The 25740-nt window shown below is 32.2% G+C and overlaps 1 protein-coding gene across 3 annotated transcripts in view; it reads left to right on the plus strand.

The window, feature by feature from the left end:
- The window catches only part of LOC118182622 (disintegrin and metalloproteinase domain-containing protein 11-like), a 368998-nt gene that overhangs the window by 255274 nt on the left and 87984 nt on the right, over nt 1–25740 (plus strand). For 2 of the 3 annotated variants that reach the window (XM_035351993.2, XM_085813274.1), the window contains exons 2-5: nt 14756–14806; nt 17750–17895; nt 22672–22751; nt 25161–25230. In XM_035351993.2, coding sequence (XP_035207884.2) covers nt 14756–14806; nt 17750–17895; nt 22672–22751; nt 25161–25230 — 347 coding nt within the window. The remainder of the gene's footprint in view (nt 1–14755; nt 14807–17749; nt 17896–22671; nt 22752–25160; nt 25231–25740) is intronic. The other variant, XM_085813275.1, reaches the window with a different exon arrangement.

Here is a 25740-nt window from a genome sequence, read left to right on the forward strand (position 1 = left end):
CCTCAGAAATTACTGAAAAGAAGGCAGAAAGAGAAGAATTTGTTAATAAGAAAGAACCAAAAACGTTTTTGTATTACACTTGAGTAGATTTTTCTTTGTTCCAACATTAAAATTTTTATATATATATATATTTAATGCTCCGATTTTTTTAAAACATTTAGTCGCCTAAATTAAGGATATCTGTATGTAAATTTAATCTAAGTTCTGAATATGTGAATGCAAAGAAATAAATTCTGTTAATCATTAGAGTAATATTTTTTCATCTCGAAAGAAATTTAGTATTTTCATTTAATATATAAAATCTATTGTAGCATGCGAAATCCATAAACACGATTATGCCTAAGAAACTGGCTTCAAGAAGCACTTTTTAACAAGTTTTGCCGCTGAGTGTATACAACATAATAATTTTACTTATTTGTTTATTTCCCCTACACTTTTTCTCGCATAGTGAATTCTCAAAGTAGTTACTTTCGCCAAAGCAATTTATTTAAATGTAACCAGTCTGTTATTGATTAACGAGCTGAGGGAATTAAAAACAGTAAGCGCATTGCAAAATAGTTAAAATATTATAGTAATTAAGAAAGAACCTTCCATAAATTTTTTGGCTGAAGAGTAGAGAATTGTTGCTGTACGAGACTGTATAAAAAGCTAAATTTCATACTTACTGAACATTATGACCCATATTAATTTAGAAGTTAAATAACAAAAATCAGCGTTATATTTGGAAATTTTCACAGAACTAGTTTCGATGGTTTTACCGAACCATCATCCTCAAGTTGTCAAAGTGCAAATGATCGAAATAAGAAATAGTGAAAAGATAAGATAAGAATGGCTTGTCAGGAGTTAAGCTATTAGCGCCATCTATTGATGAAACAAGGAAATTAAAACGTAATTTTCTTAAAGGCTGAAGGCAAAGATGGTTTGGAATTAGGATCGTTAACTAGAACAGAAAGACTTTTTGAATGTTAAACGTCTCTAGAAAATTTAATTCACCAATGGAAGATGTTTTTTGAATAATTTTGGCTGCAGAAAAATGGAAAGTGTGATTTTCGGACCAACAATGCTGGGCAACAGAAGACTTTTGTGTTTCCTTTTCCTAACATGCGCATCATGTTCTTTAACGCGAAATTTTAAATTCTCTCTTAGTTTAACTAATGTAAATTAAATCACACTAGCAAGGAATCCTGTAAATACCCTCAGGAATTCATATCCGGAATAAGACCTTTAAGTATGGAACTCAGAATTTTGTTGATTGGAGAATAAACGACCCGAAAGTTAAATTTCTGTTAAATACGTGCAATTTTATAGCTAATTGATGGAAAGAAAGGAATGACAACATAATTCCTACAATCTCCTAAAACAAGAGTGTGCCTTTTGGTGTCTTGAGATGAGAATTTTTTAACTGTTTGGTTAATAATGTTGGGTGAAAAGCCCCTGTCAATAGCTACTGCTTTTAAATAATTTGATTCTTGATCAAGAGCCAGTTTGGAGAAGCAAACTTGAAGTGCACGGAAAACAAATGAGTAAAATGAAGCTAACTTTTGTTTAGCTGGATGACATGATTTGAAGTGGGGTGAAAGGCAAAACCGATGAAGGTTTACGGTAAACAGTAGTACTGACGTTGGATGTGTTACATGTGACCAAAATGTCAAGGAACGGAAGAGAATTGCATGTCTCAGTGGAATTCATTATTGATCAATGGAATTCATTATTGAGAGAACTTTATTTAAATCATTTTTATTACTGTCAGTCAAACAGGTTAAAAGTATCGTCTGCGTAGCGAAATCATATCGAGAAGTTTAAAGTTTCAATTAATTTTGATTCATAATGATGCATGTAGATATCAGCCTGGATGGGGCTAAGAGGGCTTCCCATGGCTAATCCCTAAGTTTGTTTGTAATACTTAATGTTACTTTATGTAATGCTTGTAATATTTATGACCTTTAGTAGTGAAACTATATTTTTCTTTCTTATTTTAATTAATTTTATACCTAGAAGTGCATATATAGGATCAATATTTGCGGGAAAATATGCTTGTATTCAGATTTTCGGAAACTCATTTGCTACCTATTATACATAAGTACTATAAGAAGTTTTTTGCCTTAGCATGATCATAGTGAATTTTGATACTTCATTAGCTTAAAACCGGAGGAGGGGTAAGTTTATAACTTCACCTCTTGTAAGTATAAACTTCAGTTCTCTGTTTATTATTTGAATATTAAGATTAATTTCTCTTTTTTCTTCCAGTGCAGTGCAAAAAACTGAAGCAAATGCAATATTTGAAAGGGATTCCCCCCGACTCTGAACATGCTAGTCCAATCCAAATATAAAACTGTTGCCTGCTTGCTTAAAACGCCCTCTAGTGGTAGAAAAGAACAGCTGAAATAAAAATTGTTTTAGTGGTCAAAAAGGCCAAGGTTCCCTAAAACTCTTTCATAGGACAACATCAAAAAAATCATATATTCTGAGTTAGTTATTAAAAGACATGTTTTTAATTTTAAAGCATAAGAATATTTATTGGATGTAGTGTCGCTTCAGTTCCGTTACATTTCTAATTAAATTTAGTTAAAGCGGAATGGCAACACCTTGTAGTCTCCGCGAAGTAAACAAACTTCGAGTTTTTGTCACGCGATGCTACGTGCATGTAAAATGTAAATAAATCTTATGAATAAGAATCTATAACATCGTAATCTGTGTGGATCCGCTACCTCCTTGCAAAGGATTCAAATACCTTCTAACCATCATCGATCGTTATACACGATGGATCGAAGCGGTACCGTTAGAAGATCAATCAGCAGAATCTATTGCTAAAGCTTTGATTTATACTTGGTTTTCACGCTTTGGAATTCCGAATCGCATAACATCTGACCAAGGTCGGCAATTTGATAGCCAACTTTTTCAAGCTTTAGGAAAATATCTTGGTTTTCATACAAACACTACAACTGCGTACCATCCACAGGCAAATGGCCTGATCGAAAGACAACACCGAACTTTAAAAGCAAGTCTCAAATATCATCTACTCGAATCAAAATCATGGCTGGAAGCATTGCCTTTCGTTCTATTAGGCATAAGATCTGCCATCAAGGAAGACTTAGGTTGCTCATCCGCAGAACTTGTATACGGAACTCCTTTAGCATTACCTGGTGAATTCTTTTCAACAGTACCTCATATGAAACAGTCTGAATTTTCTCAAAACCTTCAGAAAATAATAAGAGCTATGAAGCCAAGTTCTACCACCACCCATGGAAATAAAACAGTCTTTGTTTCTAAACATCTGTCCAACTGTTCTCACGTATTCCTATACAACAACATTAATAATTCGTCGCTACAGCCTGTCTATCTTGGACCGTATCCTGTAAGAGCAAGAAAGGATAAGTACTTCGATATTGAAATCCAAGGAAAAGTTAAAAGAGTTTCAATAGACAGACTAAAGCCATGTTTCCTAGTGCAAGATTCTGATATTCCTTTTCAAAACTCCCATTCCAAGAAAGCGGAACTTTGGGAAACACCTTCACTCAAGAACACTGAAGGAACTTCAGAAAATCATCATGAAACTAAGACTACTAGAACCGGCAGACATGTGAAGTTCCCCAGTCACTTTAAAGACTATTTTCCATAATCGCTGTCACTAGGAAGGGGGTGTGTAGTGTCGCTTCAGTTCCGTTACATTTCTAATTAAATTTAGTTAAAGCGGAATGGCAACACCTTCTAGTCTCCGCGAAGTAAACAAACTTCGAGTTTTTGTCACGCGATGCTACGTGCATGTAAAATGTAAATAAATCTTATGAATAAGAATCTATAACATCGTATGGAATAAAATATTGGGTCCATTGGAGTCAGGGAAGTGTTATTCTCTTACATTTGCATACCAGACACTTTATTGGAATTATGGAAAACAGCACTAGTACTAATAAAAATTTATAAATGGTTACATTTTTGGATTTTGCCATTAAATCTGGAAGTTATTTAAATTTGTGAGCCGAATAAAATTCTTTTCGAGTGCACGAGATATTTATTTTATCAATAATTATACTCTTTTATATATCGCAAATAATCCTTTTCAGTTGATGTTTTAATGCATTATGTAAAAGTGGCATTTAATTGACAAATGATTTAAAATATTCTAAGCAAGTTACATATTCTAGTTTCACCAAGTTTCATTTAAAATGACGCCCTTTGACTTCACAAAGGAAACGAGCTAGCTATCTAACCGCGACCGTAACCTTAAATAGAAACTATTGGAATCCGATAGTTAGGAGAAAAGAGGGAAAATCTCATTTCTGCTTTTCTCCATTATTTTCAATCAAAGTATACTTCGCCTAACAATTCAAAATGAGGAGATGATAAATAAGCCCCCTTTTTTTCCTTCCTACCAGGAAGGGGGGCTCTTTCCCGTTTTAGAAAACAAATTCTATGGCGGGAATGTCGTTTATTTTTGGGAAGCAAACGGAAAACTACATTTTTTAAAAAAGCTTTATTTTTTTTTCCTTTTTACGTTACGCGTAACAAAGGTTCGTTAAGAAACAAACGTCATTTTTCTACCGCAGAATATTTCATGTTGCTTATCGACAAGAGTGAGAAATGTGCATTAACTGTAACCACCTCCGCTGGAGGTGGAAAGAAAATCTTGCATTTCGCCATGATTTATGGCTGGAGATGCTTAGGAGAAGGAAGGGAGGGGGATATAGGGGGTTTTCGTAATTACAGTCAAGTGTGGTAGTTCCGAGATTTGAAGGAGTGGTTGTGTATTTCACATGAGACAATTTTAGCCAAAAATGCGTTTGTTCGTTTTATCGTGTGAAATATGCAGTTTATGAGGTTGGCTCGTTGAGAAATAAATCTTTTTTTTTTTTTTTTTTTTTTGTGTGTGTGTGTGTGTGTGTGTGTGTGTGTGTTTGTGTGGTTTTTGTAAAAAGAAATTGTGTTAAGCTATTTAATGCAGATTCTTCCCTCTCCCACTTCCTTTCATACACCTACCACGTGATTTAAAGCCTTTGAAACTTTTATAAGCAAATGCTATGTGTAAATGTTTTTAAGTGCTTGCTGAACGACTGGACCTTTTTTTCAAGGCATATTTTGTATATTTTTAGATGCTGTATTAGGTACTCTCTCATAGAAATGTATGCTGTCATTACAGTATCTGATGTTTGTTCTTATGCATTGTAGCTCAGTTTCTTAACTTTAGCGCAGCCATTATTTTCGCTTGCAATAAAATACTCACAGGTCTTTTTTAAGAAACTGTTCTTTTCTTTTAATGGTTTAAAAAATCTATAAAGTTTAATGATATATAATTGTTTTGTTTTTAAACGTCTGATGTAATTTTTTTTAATGCTCTGTGCTTTATTATGTTTTGTTCTCCTACCCCCAACACATTTGATCATTTTGTGTCTGTGTGTAATTCTGGTAACCTTGTAACTTTCACCATATTTCAGACTACCAATTCTCTCAATGTTTCGAACATTTTCATCATTATTACATTGAAATTAAGTCAAATAATTACCGTATGATGACCTGGAAGCGTTCAGTTTACACTATTTATTATTCAAATCGTCACAAACATGTTATTCAATTTTGCCTGTTTTTGAAAGCGACCACTTCATGAATTTCGTTTTTCGCGGAATGTTTCAGTATTTCTACATGTTCAGTACATTTTTTTATTATAAATTTCTTGATTATATATAAATTGTTTATATATTCACTGTTTCTAATTTGTTTGCTAAAACTGCATTAAATTTAAACAAATAGTAATTTACAAATTGCCTTTAATCGCTGCGTACCCGCTCCCCAACCATCACAAAAAAAAAAAAAAAAAAAAAAGTTTCACGTATTCTTATTTAAAATAAAAAACTGGGATGAATAATCTGAAAGAGAAAGATATTTCTAACTCCCAAGACAGACTGAAATTAAGCCTGGTCTCCAGCAGTTTGTCAGATTGCGAACACACATTTCTCGAAGGGAATTTATATATTATTTATTCTCAGCCGGTACGCATTAATAAACAAGGCAGCAAAACATTCATATTACAGACTGCATCAAAGATGGCCAAATATTATGTCAGTGCCTAGATTTTTAAAATATTCAAGAACTGCAGCAGAATTTATGTTTTAGAGTTAGGTTTGTTGTGATATTCACTTTTATAGTCTGTTACTTTAGAGTAGGCACTTCAAGATGAGTCCCTCCCCCTTTTGAAGTACCTCTTAAGCATACTACGACTGCTGCGGAAGGTGGTCGAATCCTCTGACATTTTAAAATCCTGTAAGTCTGTGTGTGCGGCGATGACGACACACGTAACGATCGTAAATGCGGGGAGGGGAGTTTCGAATTTGAAGTGCTGACTTTAAAATATATGGCTAGGCTGGATGCGGATTCGCAGTATGCCTATATTTAATTGCGTCAAGTTGTTAATGAAATATCGCCTTTTTTCTTTAGACTTATTTTAATAATAGATCTTACGACACCACTTCATAACAGCGTACTGGCGAAAAGGCTCCTGTACCTTTACGAAAGTCAGCCGCTCTTTAAAAAGATAGAAACCTTCGTACGGACACCCCGACATAAAGATGTTTGCACCATTAAGCAAGTAAGGTTTTTACTCGAGAAAAGTAAATGAAAATTCTGCTTACATAACGGCACCACGGCGTAAAGATGTCCATTAGTTTTAAAGAATGTGCATAATGGTATTGGCTCTTTTATGCAAGGCAGTATAGTTCTGTCTTTTCGACTTGCGTAAAGGTATGGGCACTGATAATGACAGGGTGCCGTTAGATAGGTGTGCTTTTCTTGTCATCCGACATTCCTGTCCTCCTAGCAATGGCGATTCTACTGTTGTTCATATCAGGCATGGATTTGAACAACTGAACAAACGGATTGGCAGCAAGGGTTTTCTTGGTATTATTATTATTTATGCATGACGAGAATAGGGCCAGTCTGGCTTAGAATAACGGGAATACGGCCCACTCTGTAAAAGACGACAACGCTTGAATGCCTTGCTGTATTGAAGTAACCTAACAGGTAATAAAAAGCAGTTTGGTTCCAAAATAAAAATAGTCTGAAATAATTAAGGTTACGGATGCTGTGAATTTGAAATGTAGAGTAAAATTTTAAACCCTCATACATCCAGTCATCAGTTTAAAACTTCGAGACAGCGTAACCTGGCAGAAATGCCCTATGAAAAAGAAGTAAATAAAACGAAATTGCCGTTTCTTACGACTGTTCGGAGAATGCAAGAAAAGGCAAAATAAAAATAAACTACACAATTTATGCTGAGTTTCCAAATGCAAAAAAGCGCTTTTAAGCAAAAACGTACAGAGTAAGCAGCGAAGAAAAAAGACGGGAGGGGGGCGTGTTTTTCATACTGTATTTTTCTACTTTATTATTTGATTCGGTTTTCTATAAAAATAAAAAACTTCCACGTCGAAAGTTTGGTTTTAGTGTTGGGGAAGAAAGGTAATATATGAATATAGTAATACGTAATCAATAACTACAATCTGGCAAATAGCCAGGAAAAACGAATTCTTTGCTAGTGTCATAGATATCAGAAAAGAAAAGTTTTCTGGAAGAATTGTGTGAAAAATGTACACGCACGAGGGATTAAGTCATTTTTTTCTGGAATACCTTATCATAGGTGGAAATAAATTTTAATATCTTTCTTCCGGAAATCTATTAGTAAACAAAATCAACATAGGTACTTACTACTGTCATTGAGTATTAAAAAATGATAGTAATGGAATGTTTGCTAGCGATTCTCATGAATAATAAATCATGTTTTCTAAGAAGGATTTGGCATTTCCCCCTTTGTTCCGATTAATTATGCGCCGAAGGAAGAAGTTTCTAGGCAGTGAAAAGGAGAAATACGGAACTTCAAGTATCCAAACGAAATGAGGCCGTAGCTCATCCGGATAAATCGGAAAATCTTGGATGATTGTGTACTGCCCCACTTTTCTAGGCAACATTAAAAAAGCCTTTGACAGAGAAAAATCCAGTGTGCCTTCACCGGGATTCGAACCAGTTGTTGGGATGGAAGCGCTATCAATGCGATAATACTTCTTATTCTCTCCCACTTGAAGGACAACTAGAGAGAAAAATTGGATTCAGTAGAGTAAATCCAAGGGTTGATTAATTACCGTTCACTATGTGCTTCTATAAAAATTATTAGAATTTTCGGGGATGGGGAAATGAGAAAAATCACCTCGCCGACATCTACTTCTGTCTTCCATTTGATAACAGGACGTCCTAATCACTTACAAGCCACGAAACTACACACCAAGGAAATGGGATAATTATTTATATTCTCCCTCACGTAAAGGGGCTCTAGGAAAGGCACGAGTCATAGTAGATCAAATACAGGTGATAACATAAATCTACCGGGTTTTACATTGGCTGCCACTGTAGAGACTCACTGGGGATGGTGCCGTGTTCTACTATATTTTTTGTTGCAGCATCTTTGTACAGACTTTCTAGGTTTTTTTTTGGGGGGGGGGTGCCGAGAAAGACAAAACGAGAACGCATCAACTGTGCGTTCGGCCAGATACGTACAACAAATCTCCCAATTACTGTCTTTACGCCTGAACCGTTTATTCACGAGAACTCTTTTGGGTTATGCGATAAGCCAAAAATAAATAAATAAATAAAGTACGTATTTATTGTAAAGCTAACGAGAAAAATATATTCTGTCGGAGATGAGAGTTGTGACATAACACTGTAGTGCTGTAAAGTTTCTAGTGAACAGGAATACTAAAAAAAATCAACATCAACCTCACTGAAAACTAAATGTCTGATCTTTCAGTCGCCAGTCGGATATGCTGAGACTACGTATAAGGACACAGGGATAAATACGTTTTTCACGTTTTTCTTTCACGTTTGTCTAGTCTACGTTTAGAAAAGGAGTAGCATTTGCTATGATTACTCCGTAAGGGTATGATTCTATCTCCATAAGGGTAATGATACCTTCATAGAGAATTTTGTAAGAGAAATTGGCTTGTATTTGCGTTATCCGTAGGAAAAATTCATGCAACTAACCCATTGTGTAATATTAGAACCAATAAACAACTACCCGTATTTCATTGTTGTAGCCACTTGTCCGTTAACAATTCAAATAACCAGTAAAACTAATTATTTTTATCAATATAGCAGAAACTTACCAGCTATACTTATGGGAGGGAATATAATTTAAACGTAAACTTACAAAGAATCTCGTCGATTTTTTAACAAATAGAAGAGAGAAATGAGATTACAAGAAGATTGTTATATTCTTTATAAAATTTTTTATTTACGCCAATTCTTTTATTAGTCCAGAAGGGCATTTTGCCCAAAAGGACTATTAATTTCGTTTCGGCATTTTGCATGGATTCACAATAACCGTTGTTTCACTTTTCAAATTGTTGCCACCAAATATTATCGCCCTGTATTATATTTAAAGAAATTAAAAAATGATGAATCTATGTGAATGTATGTATGTTTCTCGCATTATGACGGTACCTAGAACCACCGATTTTGAATAACGTACGTCATTTTAAAATTATTTTGCGATATTGCTGTTAAACTGAAATTCATGATTTAAGTGCGGAGAACATGATATTTAATAAATAAAGGTAATACAAAAAATTTTTAAAAATACCCCTTTGGACGTAATTTAAAATCTGAAGCCTTTCAGATTTTAATTTTTTTAAATTGTTTTGTTAATTTTAATTTTTTAATTGCCTTTACAATTTAAAACTTGTGCATAATTTATGAAAAAAAACAATTACAATTAGAATTTAATTTATTTATTTATTAGTATTCGAAAGTTTTTTTAATATTTTTAAAATTTAACCGTTGTTAAATTTTAAAACCGAAATGTTTACAAATATAAGTTTTATTATTTCTGCACTAAACGGAATAGCTTCATATAAAACTTTTCTTTCCTTTGAAGCCAGATCCTTTACATTTTTATTTTTTTATTTTTATCTGGTTATATATCCTGTGTCCTCTTTATTCGTATTTCTCTTCCAAAGGATTCACTATCAGATTCTTGCCATTCATCTAGAAGCGTTGCCACTTTTTCGCTTGAGAGTCATTTTTCAAGTCTTAGAGAGAGAAATCTCATGATTATCCTTCGAGATTCGAAGTTAGATGGAGGACTGACTCTGTAGAGACCTTCGAATGCTACGAAGAAGGATTGCAAAATCGGATTCTATTCTGCATAGGATTTGAGCTAAGCGAATTGCGATTAAACTAGATAGTGCATGACACCTAGAAAGTGGCAAGTGAAATCTATTGATAGATTGTGTTTGTGTGTTCATAAATCACATAGCATTCAATTTAAATTGCAGAATAGAATATTTAATGAATGCCTTTACAATTTTTCCTTATTACCATTATCATTTATTTCATTGTGTATGTTTATAAATATCTCTGCATTATATTTTACCATGTTTATTGATAAAAAGTTCGTGTTAAAAATTTGCTAAATGTATTTTTGTTAACGCTTTGAAAGCCTTGTATTATTTTGTCGATTTTAACTGCAGAGCCTAGGTTTTAGGTTCCAAGCATCTGCCAGCTGAACCACAGAATTAAAACCATTAACCATTGTTAAGTATTGAAAAGAGAAAACAGTTGAAATATTCAGATTATGCGTAACCGAATAATGGTAAATAAAATAAGGCGTTTGCTAAATTGCCTTATGTTTGAATATCTGCGATTGTCGGATTTATGTGGAATATAAATTTCTTAAATGTCTAGATCTGAAAGTATGTATGTTGGATGGGGGAATGAGGGTTGGAACTTTGCGTAATATTGAATTGATTAGCGCCAAGCGGTAAAGTTGCTGAACACTGATACTTCGGTCCGTGGCTTGAGTCCCGTCGAACGGGGTGGCTGCATGGGCCTTTTCCTACTTTCGCCCTTCTGTAATGTTTATACGAGCCAGTTTCCCTTAAAAAGTCCTCCACTAAAGCATCCCTCCCCTCAATAGATATCCCTTCGAGTGTTTTGCCAGAATCGCATAAGCCAAACCATTATCATATAAAATCATTGTTTTGTTCCATAATGCCTTTTCACATTGTACTTTTTAAATACAATGACAGACAGGCTTTTGATAAATTAAGCACATTAATTTGGAGTTTTGTTCACTGCATTGTCTTTTTATCAACAATTATTCTTTTTGTGCTCGTACTGAAAATTTACTATACTGAAGACACAGCTGTCAGTCTGTCTGTACCCATGCGCATCGAGACCGAGTTTGTTAAACGTGGACGCACGTGATTTCTACAGCCTTGTAGTTATTGCTTTTTTGGCCAATTAGAAACCATGACGTCACAATTCCAACGTGCCTCTTTTAACAGCTGCCGTGACCATCCATACTGATTTTGTTCAGAAGGGTCAGAATGGATTTCGTAATTTTTACTGCGGTAACAGTGCGTATGAAACTATAAATTTCGTAAACTCCGCCGCAGGCGCAAAATTTTACAATATTGACCGCAGGTTAGCCATCCTACCCCGCAGTTGTATATACTAAGTATTATACTGTCGCAGTAGTGGTTGTGGGAGAACATTAACACGAACCTGGTTTCTATTGTGTGAAAGCGCAGCCTATGCTGTCCCAGACGGTAAATGACGTCCTTGAACACAGTTTTATAGTCTTTTTTTCTCTCCCCCGTCATGGTCTCCAACAGCCGAGGTTTGATAGGTGCCCAGTGCACCGGTTCAGCGATGGGGTCAGGAAAGAACTCGTTTTATGTAAGTCTGCTTTCAGCAGTAAGGAATTTGTTCTATTCCCTCTCCGAGGTGTTTCAGGACTAGTTTCCACCTTCTGCTTAATATGGAGGGTCTTCAGTTGGGAACCGTATCTCTCTAGTTGCATTCTGTTTGCAGGAAGAACGTACAAATTTAACTGATCGATTGATCCCTGATTTAGATGGAGCCGAGGTAATCTGAAGATAGCAATTTTGTTTCAGTACCTGAAAGCAATCCTGTGAAGTTAGTTTTGTTACATTGACAGTCTGTATGTGGAAAAGCAAACTTTACCTACTTGCTAATAATAATGTTAAGTTCTGTGTTTATATATCGAAATGCAGTAGTAGAACTATCCGAAATATCCGAATTAATTGAAACCAAAAATTATCCGAATAATAGAATTTTATGATAAGCTAAATATACCGCCTTATGGATCTGTTTTCTTGACGAGTTGCCATGTTCATTTTCGAAAGCAGAAATTTATTTTTAAATAAATTCTCAGTTTTTCTTCTTATTTGAAAATTTTCTTGCATTTCTTAAGATTTCTATTTTATACCTTTCCATCGTCTTAGTTCTGTCTTCGTCTATATTTCTTTCTTCCTCTTTTTTTCTGTTCGGTGTCATATGTTAATTTACAGTTCCTTTTAAACGATACGTTTTTTGCCAAAAATAAGAAATTGCAAACAGAAAGCATTGCAACATGCTCTAAGAATTACAAAATATAACTCATTGCCGTTGTGCTGCATGTAAAACAAAATAAACTTTCCTTAGGAAGGTAGTTAACATAACTTCACCGCGTTTATCTAGTCTATTTTTACAAAATGGGCACTTTTAGTGGATTAATAAAGACTTCTTTTTGGGGATTAGTAAAGATTTTGTCTTTGCTTCGTAGAAATAAACGCAGAATAATCAGTCTGTAGATAATATGAAATTATTTTCACATAATGTATATAGACTACTACTTATTCCAATATGCGCGCCGTACGCGTTCATCTAAAAGAATTCTAGAGCTTTCTTAGGCATACGTACTATTTATAATTTTGTATTATTTATATCAGCGAAATTATTTTTGAAATGTAAATAAATTAATAATAAACATAATTTTAATTGATCTGAAAAATAAAACAGACAGTGAAAGATTGGGATTATTCTATATTCAAATACCGTAAAATTTAGCAGTATTGCACATGTGCATTAGACATGATGATTCGTTCCTAAGCATTAATTTTTTAATTATTGGATACTTGATTTAACATTAGCGAGCTATGCACTTAGTTCTTTGACTCGAATAAAAATCCGATTAATAAAGATTTTAAAATGAAACTACAAATGACCATCTTGACCTTGTAAAATAGAAAGTTTTTCCGTTATTTTTCCATCATATAAATTTAAAAGTCGTACTAATTTTTTCGTTTGGAAACTTAAAATGTTCTGCTTCAGAAGTCTAATGTCAGAATTTGCCTTTCAGTCGTGCCCCAAATGAATACCAGATTTCTTAGTGAAAATATCAATTGATCACTTACGTTGATCGAGTCGTACGTCAGCATTCACGCTTTCAGCTGTCCATTGTGAGCTGTCTTCACTAATTTTCAAATTAACCAAATACACTTGATAAATTACAAAATACGCGCCAGCCAAAACTATCCACTCAGTAATGGATGTTTATGAACGATCCAGCAACAGTGTAATTATACAATTCAAATTTAGGATCAATAATAAAGTACTGTTTTTTCTCTGATTTAATTAACTGCTTCATTAACGTATCTACATTCCATATAGAAGTAAAATTTGTGTAAAAATTGAAAAATTTTCAGATTTCTCTAAAGGCCTTATAAAATGTCTATGAGATTTTGCCAAGCGACATTTCTACAAAACTCTGTTTTATGAAATCTTATGAAATTTCTATAGAATTTCATAGAGAAGCATTTGTATAAAACATTACCTATAAACTCTGTAGAATTTCTATATAGTTCATCAGCTTCTGTAAAAATATTTCATAATTTCTTCAGAATTGCAGTTATCGTCTGTCTATATGAATTCGATACATGTTAGTACAACTGATTTTTTGGTAGGTTATTATTAAACATTCCTTACGTTCCTAATTTAAAATGATTATTGTATTTCCAAATTACTTTATGCATACAATATACAAATACTTTGTGAAATACGCTGAATTTTTGCAAAACATTAATTACATTCAACAATAATTTAGTCTAATTCTTATATATATATAATTTATCTCTAAAAGCTACAAGTATTTTAATTAATGCTATTATCAGAAGAGTAAGAAATCTAATGAGTATATTCTATGCATGTATTCCATATTAACAGAGTGAACTTTAGCCATAAAAATGTAACTCTTACAGTCTCTTGTTTAAATGTTAAAATATTAAACTGTAAAGGCGTCTTAACATATGTGTAAGTCTGTGCACACATCTATACATAGTGTAATAGGTATTGCCATTTTTTCAGCTATCGTTTTTCATGTTGTAGGCTGGTAAATACCAGATCGGAGACTTTATGGGAAAGTTGGGCAGCTAACGTGATGTACTAAGAAATGTAATAACTATTCTTTGTCAAAAGAGTCGACTTTAGCTATAAAAACATAACTTTTTTATAGTTGCACTCTGTTGTTTAAATGTTAAGCTATAAAGATGTATTAGCATTTGTACAGGTCTTTGCACACATTCATTGTATCATAGCATATGGATATTTTTATTACTAGGGCAATTTAATGCTGTTTTACTCATCATCATTATTCCCCTGTCATCAATTAACCTAACAAATATGAAATATTATATTGTAATATTAAGATTTTGCTATATTTGAACTACTTTTACACTGCTTGTTAATATTGTAATGTGCTGTTTTTTATGCGTCTACATTTTACTAACTGTTTATTAGTGTCTTTATTACTTCTCTACAAACTTTTGCTTAATCTACTAATTTTCTTTTCAAATGAATTTAATTAGTCCTTTTTTACACTGACTTTCTTTTCTAATGCCTAATTTCCTTCCTTTTCTTTCTTTCTTTAACATTTTAGCTCCCGAGTCATCTTTTGATGACTTGTCTGATGATATCAGCCGCCCTATTAGTAAGTACCTTACTAGCTTTATGTGATGTATTAGTTTATTAGAGGTTAACATTAATATTTATTTATACAAATGCTTAGTACCAAAATTTGTGTTTATATTTCTACCACTGCCTATATTTGAAATTAGAAATAATTAAATAAAATGTGCATTTAACTAATTCTCCTTGGACTTCTCATATCATTGTATCAAAATTTTATTACAGTAGTTGCAATTTCTGATGCCGTGGAAAATAAATGTAGTAAACTAATTTATAATTTTCCTTTTGTCTCTTCAAACGTTTAATAGTTTAATAATAATATAATTTAGTGTTCTAGATGTTAATACCATTCAAATAGCAGAATAAGCACTTAAAACAATTAAAGCTACTTATCAGGTGCATATTGACACTTTCTAAACTATCGATATTTATCTTATGTTAGCAGATATTATCACTGTGCAAAAGAAAACACACTATTTAAAATTAAATTATTCAAATTAATTATTAAATAAAATTAAATTTTAAATTATTAAACACAGCAATTTAAAATAAAAATTTTAATTTTTTAATAAGAATTATGATACAGTAAAAAAAAAGAGGAATGCATAAACTCGGCATTGTGCATCGGCTGTCTACTGACACATTTCATTACTGCGCACAGAACATTAATCTTATTTGCAGTTAAACCCCTTCCCATGTGCCATTGTAACACAGATATTTTCCATTTCATTCCAGGTACATGTTTTAAAAATAACAAATAGTTTTCAAAAAACAGGCAACACTTGACTCTAAGAAAGAAATATCCAGTGGCGACTCGTAATAAGCACTGTGGAAGTGCAGCACCCCCTATTTCCACTTATTATTATTTTTAATATTTGATATAGTGTGCCCTTTAGTCTTTAATTCTTTCTTTATACTTTTACAATACATAATCCGTAAGCGTAATATCAGTAGCCATTTGTGAAAAAGGTACGAAAGTGTTTGTTTGGAACTGCGCGCGTCACAGTTCGAGCGGCGCGGTGTTTGGCTGTTCTGCGCGTGCGTACACAGAAAGCAACAGACGTAGAGAGAAGAGCATTGTCACTCTTGCAGTGCCGCAATTCTGGCATGTTGTTGGAAACGTGATTTCTTTTTACTCCGCGCGTGTGGTATTCCTCCACAAGGTGGAACTTCATCATAAGGACCATAAACAGAGTTCATGAAAATTTGCAACCTTTAAAAAATTTCCTTACTGAAATTCAATCAACATCAAATGCAGATGAAGCTATTGCAAAAGCAACAGGAATTTTAAAATATCTAAATGATGATAATTTCAATTTTTAGTTAGAGCTTTTTTATCAGATGCCTCATGTTGAAATAATATACAACTAAATGCCATCCAGAGAAATTAGTGTTTAAAGTTAATGAATATATATCAAATTTCAAAACTGCTATTTTAGAATTAAGAAATTCAAAGTATTGTGAGAATCTTTCAAAGACACTGATGGCAGAAGCTAAGGAAATATGTGACTTTATAACTACGTATTGATATTATACGCAGATATTCTTCCATTAAACACTTAGCAGCTGCTAAATTGTTTAACAAGAAATGTTCGCTAGTTTTAGGAATGCACATTCTACACAAGAAAGAGTACTGACCACTGAAGCATATCCAATGATTGACAAGGAAAAGCTTGAAACTGAACTAAAAGTATTCTATTGTAGGTCTGATATCCATGAATACTGCAAATTAATTGAGCTACTGAAATTTATCTTTGAAAATAAGCCAGATGGTGTTCTTAGTGAAATTACGAAACTAATAAAAATTCTCTTGAGAGTTCCCATGACTACATCAGAGGCAGAACGCTGCTTTTCAACATTGAAAAGAATGAAAACTTTTCTAAGAAGCACTAGGCATTCGGAAAGACTAAATGTGCTTGCATTACTTCCAATAATGAAACGTTTCCTCAGTTGTCATCCAGAGATCAAGGAGAAAATTATTGATTTTTTCGCGCAGATTAAAACAAGAAGAATGGATTTCATTTTTAAATGAATAGATAAAGATTGAACTGTAACAATTTTGGTTAAAGTAATTAAAAAATGTTTAATTTTTTTCTTGTAAGATTTTATGAAGTTTTAAAATAAATTTTCTTTTTATGCATGTTTGTTTCCTTTTACACAATTTTAAAACAAAGGTTAAATTTTTTTGGAACAGCACCCTCACTAATTTTAGCCACGAGCTGCCACTGGAAAAACAAAATTGATAAATTTGGTGAGCATCCAATACTTCACTTTTACAAAAGTTTTTAGAAATCTGAGTTCAACGTATGACCATATTCTTGATATGGCCATCCTTTTGTGACATGATACATGTCTGCCTGTAATCTAGTTTATCCCATGCTTATTCTGGCAGTGCCTTTTTCTTTTGATTGATAGGTATTGATGCATAATATCTATTCCATTAAATACCACAATAACTAAATGAAACAGATTAGACCAAGCCTATCTAATTAAGAAATTACCTAACGAATTAGTCATGCAATTGGCGATAATGAATCATATTCTTCTTGGGTATTTCAATTGTAGGATTTAAGGCAGTGGGAATTCTATCTCTAGAGCTAATTGTAATAAATTTATACACCTTCATTGCCTCTTCATTGAGTAGGTAAATACATAGAAGTTAACAGGGGAGGGGACTCGTTGAATGGTAGATGCTAAAATTATTGAATAATTAAATTCATTGCTTTCAGTCACATTCATAAGTTGGAAAAATCCGTTTTCCTATTCATAAACATTGTGTATAATTTCTGTGAAGTTATGAACCTTGCTTAGTATTTTGTTCAATTCTTTATTTAAATAATTTGTTATTGAATTTAGCAACTTGTTACAGTACTGGATTTTGAAAGTGTTGTTTTTATTTATTTTTAACAATCATTAAATCAAACTCATTTTTATTATAATTAATTATATTTGTTTGTATTTTTAGTTGCTGAAAAGCTAAAAAGACTTTATCCAGAAAATGAGAGACTCATAGCCAGCATACCTAGTCGAATTTATGAAGTAATTTATCCTGTTCAAATTCGCCAGCATGTTAAGTTAGGTATTTCCACAAGAGAAACTGGTGCCAATAAAGTATGTATTTCATAAGTTTTGATTTTATGCTTAATATTATGTTGATTGTAAAGTACCTATAACTGAGTGGGTAAAAAAAATGAAATTGGGGAAAATACACTTTTTAGTTCCTGTGTATCTTTTAAAAGCCATTAGGCATTTCAAGAGATACTTTAATATGAGTATTTACTCATTATTAAAAGCATGCTTTCTATTTTGCATTTGTTTGTCATGTGAAGGCAATGTTATTCAATATGCATGATATCTAGAAATTGTCATACTCGTTACGGTACTGTACCCATAAAATAATTTATGCTTTGAGTTGGTGTTTAGAGGAGCAAATTTTTTTTTATTCTTTCTAAAACTAAAATTTTAATTTTTGGTTTATTTTCTTTTTCTAGTTGTAACATTTTTAAAAAATCCTTTTTTTCCCAATTATTAAATGTTATGAAAAGATATATGAATAATTTTAATTCATAGTAATTCTTTCAATGTGTATATGAAAAATATTTCCTTCTGTGTGGGATCAATTAAAATTATGTATATCCTAGAATTAATCATTAATAATGCTTCAATAAGTGCTCAAACATTTGAAGTGTAGCAAAAAGTAAAATATTTTTTGTGTGTAGGGGGTGAACAGCTGTTAAATATATTTTCTTTCTGACAATAAAAATAAGTCTTTGTGGTAGGGAATTTTTAAAAAATAATCTTTATCATCATTAGGATATAAAAGATCAAATTTATGTGTAATAAAAACTGTCCCCCCAGACAGAGTTTTATTTTAAAATAATATATTTAATTAACTTTTGGGCTCTATGTCTAATTTAATATTAAGATAACTTTTAGATTTGTTATATTCTTGTTTGTCTTTATCTTGTATTCTTAATTTAGATAGAGCTATTTGTGATGCTCTTGTTTGTTGTCGACTTTGGACATTAGATTATTGCAGAATTCGGGGTAGTGACAGTACCTTTTTTTTATTCAGTAGCATTCCAGTTTAGCTTGGGACACCTCAAAATATGATAACTGTAAACCTAATATTCATACATCTTATACCATGAATTACACAAGAATGCTTTCAAATCAATGCATTTCATGTGATCCTAATTCATGGAGCCATTACAGTCACACGTATCTCTGTTCTACTGTGTTTTCATATCTCATCCTGTCAATATGGAAACTGTCTTTGTGAACAACCATTAAATTAGTTCTATGTCTTTGCAAGCCATTCCTGTATTTGTTTCATTTCCTGTGCATATACAATAAATTTTTGCTAAACATGGCTTTGTGGAATGCAATTTTGTGTTCACACCTTACGTCTCAATTTAATTTGTGCAACATGAGAATTTCAAGTGCACAAAGTACACTGCTGAATTTCAACCACATTGCAATAGTCCTTTTAATGACTTGGTTTAATGGTTTGAAAATTCATTTATTAAAGAAGTAAGATATTACTTAGAATGACAAAACCTGAACTTTAAATTTAAAGTTCTCCTGATTCTCAATAATGCTTCAGGATGCAGTATTGAAGCCCTCACAACATTGCATCTGAATATAAGGGTTTCAGTCCTTGCAACAAACATCACTTCCTTAATGAAACCAATACATCTAGGAATAAAAAATAATAATAATAATAATAATAATAATAATAATAATAATAATAAAAAAACAATCAAAGCGTATATTAGGTCAGGCATGTTTACATCTCTGAAAAAAAAAGCATTGCACAAAAGAAAGCACAGCACACTAATAGCATTTTGGAAGTAACACAACATAAGACACTCTATAGAGATTTAACTCTCATAGGAACAAGTAAATTCGTCAAAAATGAATGCTTGCTGGCATTAGCACTGGCCAGAAGTTGTTAAAGGATTTTCATCAACTGAAACTGAAGCCAATGACGTCATACATATTTTAAAAGCAATAGGGGTCAAATGATTTTCAGATATGGAAGAAAGAGAAATTATAGAATTAGTCAAGAATGATGATAGTGAAATGACAAATGAAAAATTGGATGGTCTTATAACACCAGCAGACAATAAAGGCAGCAACAGTCAAGAAGATAAAGAGCGTTTAACATACAAGAAGCTAAATGAATTGTACAAAAAGTCACAGGAACATGTACCTGATTAATAAGCAGTAGTAGAAATCTTTTCAATTAACAGTTTTTTATTTTCCCCTTTTAAGTACAAAATATTTAGGTTTGCATGACATACAGTGCCCAGCACTTATTAAACTCACTGGTTAAAAAATTCAGCTACAAATTGTGTTCAAACTTCCAGGAACCAAGACAAATACAGTACAAAGTCCAAAATCCGGACTCGGCGGGACTTTGGCGATTCTGGATTTGGGATTTTTCCGGATATTAGATCATCAGTTTAAATCTAGTAAGGTGGCATATAGAAATTATAAAATTAAAAATATGAAATCGGGATTTATGAAATAATGAAGTATTTATGATCTAAAGGGTATCAAAATTTACAAAAAAAAAAAAAAAAAAAAAAAAAAAAAAAAACCTTAATATTTATTTGTTTACCTTATTAAACATTTCTTTCAGTGTACGTTGTTTAAGTTGCTTTGTTTTTTGTGCTAATACTTTCTCTTTAATTCTGTAGACAAACATAATCTCTTGTTCAGTTACATTTCTGAAGTGCTGTAACAGCTGTTTCGAGAATTCCGACTAACTTGTCAATCGAAATTTTCTCATTTTCAGTAACTTTTCTGTCACTTTCTTCACTATGGGTAGCAGTATTTTCTGGGTTTAGAACTATACTACAGATTTCACCATTCATTAATTGATTGATTGTTGAGAAGCATTGTCATCACAATGAAAAACTTCTTTTATATCATCTTCATTTCTTTACAAAATCCGTTATTTGGAAAATATGAGCATGGCGACTAATGACAAGTTGTTCCCTTAAATTTTATCATGTTTCTATAGCGCACTGAGACAATTAAGCCTAAATTGTATTAATTTAGTTATTTATTATACTTATGCCTATTCCTTGCTCATGCTTAAGGCTTATCAGAGTTCTGAATAAATAAATTCCCACATATACTTAAGCCATATTGAGGGCCGGTGCTAGATATGTTACTGCCTGATGCAGTCACCGTGGGTCCCGGGTCCTAAATTCTGCTATGCGGTGCGGCCATACAAGCCCTGGCGCTGATTCTGGGTTTATGTGAATAACAAATCAGTTATTTTTAATTCAAATAGCCCTAAATGTAATGTTTGGGTCTATGAGTATCATCAACAAAATCTATTTTTAGCATATGGAAATAAATTTTTGATAAATTTTCCCTCGTGAACATTTTTAGCGCATTTAACTTAAATCTGTAATCATCGGCAAGCGTAATGTCAACATAAAAGGTTACCATACTCCTTTATTATTCAATTACTAACATAAAAAAATTGTTTAGGCATTGCCGCATGAGTCATTATTCAAGTTGTCATGCGTTGATAAACATGCAGTGATGAAAGGAAAGTATAATAAATAATGATTCGCCAAGTTGGTGTCAGATCAATAATGTATCTATGTGGAATGATGTTTCGGTTTGAGATGTGTGCCAAGCAGATATGCAGCAACGGAGCCAAATTACTGATTTTACAAATTTATGGTAAAATGATTGTTCCTTCAATAACAATGTATTTTATTTAGTGTCAAAGTGAAATTAAGAATCAGGACTCTCCAGATGTTTTATAATGCATGGAGGGGGGGGAGGGAATCAAATGTGCATGCGTAAAGCCTACAAGAAAAACATTGTTGGTGGTTTTGAGATCCAGATTTTAGATCATTCCGGATAATAGACGTCCAGATTTTGGACTTCGTATGTACTAATCAATAGAAAAACTGCCGTTTATAAAACTCATCTCCTCCGTATATAAAACTCAAACAAATAGTAAACAGTTTAATTATTTTCCCCATATATTTGGTTTTTATTCGGCTGCCGCTTATATATTAGCATCACAGAGTTTGCTTTACCATAGTAGCACTTAGGCTATTTTGTCTTCCTTTCTGTTTAGCCCGTGATATCTAGTCACTGATATGCTGGTAGCCAGAGATCTGTGTAGAAGAATATAATTTTGAAAATTGCATATCATTTGTCAGCAACAATTTTTACTGTCCAAATGGAAAGTAATGTGGTCTGAAAAAAAAAGAAATATAGTGTCAGTCACTGGTGATTGACAGGGTCTTAAATATTAAATCTTAGAGAATGCTTCAAATTATAGCAGAAAACTGGTTTCTATATAGTAATATAAAAATATTAATTACAAGTATTTTAGAAGCTGTTTCTTTATTAGTATGGAATTGACAAATATATCGAAACATTTTCATCTTAGCAAATATCTTTGCCAATATATAATTTTAAAAAGGGAGAAAAATTCTTTTTAACATTGTTACTTTGTGTTTTCATACATGCTAGGTTTCCTGGGATCAGTTAGTGTGATTATTTATAAGTTGATGTGATTATTAAGAAATGACTTAAAATTACATTTTTCCAAACAGAATTCCATGCTTTTCTAGGAGACAGAATAGTTCTTCAGTGGTCATTTGTGCACTAGAACTGGGCTTTCAAAGAAACATTTACAGGACTTTTTTGTAGCACTATTAATATTATACATTTCAGTTATATTTCAGAGTGGGCAATGTGTTGTGTTTAAGATTATGTAAAATTATATGATATTGAATTAATTTTTTAAAAAATAAGAACAATTTTAGAGTATAAATTTACCAAATTATTATGTTAATAGAAAGTATATTGAAGCATGTATTTAAAGCTGATTTTCTTTGATAGACTGGGGAACATTATCATCAAACATCATTGCTCATCAAGGCTTTTAATTATAAATTTCGCATCGACTTAGAGCTCAACACGTAAGTTATCAAATTGACTGTGTATAAAATGGCTAATATAAATCATGTTTTAAGTTAACCATTTCGTTTTTATGTATTTAATGTTGAAAAAGCATCAAGAGTTATTTAGAAACCTATTTATAAAAGTTCAGTTTCAAATTTTGTTCTTGGAAAAATTTGTATGGTGTTTTTTAAATTCTTATTAAATAATTTATGACAAATAGGTTTTAAATGTTACCAAAGATAAGATCTTTTATTACTTTTATTAGTATAAGGCTTTTAAAAGTTGAATATCATTGTAATTAATTTGTGTCTTGACGATGATCCTCTTTTTACATATGCATAAATAATGCTTGAAATGGATTATTTTACTTGTAAATTTTTCATGCAATTCTTATTGTTATTATTATTACTATTTTAATTAAAAGGTTGTTGCACATGAAGTATCATATTGATAGTGAAATTTAAGATAGTTCTTTTTAAAATTGACATTCTTTATCTAAGTACTTATCATTCACAAAAGGTTGTTGCACATGAAGTATCATATTGATAGTGAAACTTAAGATAGTTCTTTTTAAAATTGACATTCTTTATCTAAGTACACATCATTCACATATACTCCTCCCTGTGAGATACGAGTGCCTTCATGCCAGTTTCATTGAAGGCCAGTGTTCTAAACTTGAGAAATTCTTTTGATTGCATTTCTCTTAGCCATGTCATTATCTAAGTGTTTTTCTGCCAAAAATACCTGAAAACTTGGTAGCTAAAGGTCATGTGAATTGAAAAGAATTTTAAAGTATAAATTTTGTATCTTTTGGACTGTTGTTCTTGATACATATTGTCACGCAGTATGACTGTGTATACCAAAGTATTTCACATTCTGGTTCAGAACTTTTCAGCTTTGTTTGGCACATCTTAAGAATTAATCAGTTGTGCACCATCAAGCAATTACCATTGTCTTCCTTGGATAAAGATCAGTAGTTTCAGTGGGTATTTTGGAATACTGTCAGCATCTAGCCATTGAGTGAATTAGCAGCCGGTAGCACATAAAATTCATTTTTCATTGTATGACACTAATTTGATCAAAAACAGAAAGTTTATGTTCTGAGAGAGAAGTGGTAATTTTCAGAAAGCATGTCAAATCTTTTAACAAATTTACAGACAGTCAATTAGTTATTCTTCTTGCCTTTTTTAAATATTTGCAAGCAGTGGTAACAGTCAAATGGTGTTTAGTTCCAGTTCCATTACAGTTTTTCAGGGTTCAGACTCCACCTAACATTCAGAGTTCATTGTCAGTGGCAGCTGTTGAATGTCCGTATTGCTTTCTTTCAAGGATAATTTTGTTGAATCAAAATTTTTAGAACCATCACTGTATCATTCTTTTATTTACTGTGTCAGTTTCAGAGTCTGTGTTCATGCTTCTAGGTGGTTCATTTGCATATTTGGGTGGACAACTATGCATATTCAAAATTGAGTGGCTGTAGGTGCTGTCATTTTCCCCCAGTATAAGGAACACACATGCATACATACAGTGTACTCTCAATTATCTGTACTACTGTACTAATGCCAGAGAGGCAGGTCATGGATAATTGAAAAACAGAGATAATCCAAACTATCAGTTTCATACTTATTGTATGTGTCTATTTCTTAAAAATATCAGTAATTTTACTTTCGTTTGGAAACATAATTATTTGATGAAATTTGCTGCCTATTTTTCAAAGTTTTATTTTATTATTATATTGAATCCCTTTTGGTTGACAAAATCCAATAGAGCTTCAACAGAAGTTACTGCTGTATCAAAATTAATGTAATTGTCACCATCTTCATGGTTTGTATTTTCAGTATCACTTTCTGCTTCTTCTGTTCTTGTGGCGTTTGAAACAATATCCACATGCCTCAAGCATTGAAAATCCAGCTCAGTAAAACCGCCATTGAACCATTCCCTGATTTTTTCCCTTTTGATATTTTTGAAGAAGTTTACATTTTCAGTTTTTTGGCAAATAACTTGTTATTGCCTTGAATTAGAATAAAATCTCTGATTTCTGTATCAGGAAGAAACAAACCAATGTTGTTGGTTTTACGTTATGTTTGACAAAGCTGTTGCTACTCTTGAGCGTTGAGTGTATAGGCACTACCATATGTGGGTAATGTGCAAACTGGTGTAATCCACACCCAGATAATCAAGAGTACATTGTACATACTGTCAATATTTAATAATGGAGATGAAAATTATTTTATTCCAAAATTTGGCATTTCATTTGCAACAAGCTAATATTATTTGAAAAGATTCATTATTCCTAGTCAGTGATGAAGTAATTTTTCATAGCTCAAATCTGAGACATATTTATGAAGTATATTTCTGGATAAAAAATTATGTTGCTTTTTCAGAACTTATTTTATCATGTATGTATTTGTTGTTACATTTCTTAGGCATTTGCTTGCACCAAATTTAATACAAAAGCACTTCCTTCCTGAAGGGGTTCAACAAATTTCAACTCAGGTAAATGAAGCCTCAAATTTTAATTGATCTATGTATTCTGTCTGTATGATTATGTGTGGCTCTTATGGTACTTAATATGGAACATATTTTAGGATAAAAATTATATTTATTGTGTGTTGTATAAATTGTTTGTATAAAGTGAGACTCTTAATTGATTATTAACATATATACTGCCACCATAATAAGAAATAGAAAAAAATAAGTTTAAAAAAACAGATAGCAAAAAATGTTTAACTGGATATTATAATAGTAGCCAACAGTTAGGAACTGCTGTTGTGACATTTTCATGAACTGTCCACATGAAAACAATGATAGTCAAAAAACATTTATTGGTTATATTTGATACAATAAGTCAAGTCAATCATATTTATATTTGATGCTGTAGTGCATGAGGAAAGTGACTGACATAAATGTGTTTGAGGTCAAAAATCGAAGTTAGATGTTGACTATGTACAATGGATGTGAAAGAGTGAAAAAAAATAATGTATGGTGTTTTATTAAAGAAACTTT

Source organism: Stegodyphus dumicola, chromosome 3 (genome assembly GCF_044657685.1).
Source record: "Stegodyphus dumicola isolate Sdum_Otavi_A_Nest chromosome 3, ASM4465768v1".
NCBI classification, from domain to species: domain Eukaryota; kingdom Metazoa; phylum Arthropoda; class Arachnida; order Araneae; family Eresidae; genus Stegodyphus; species Stegodyphus dumicola.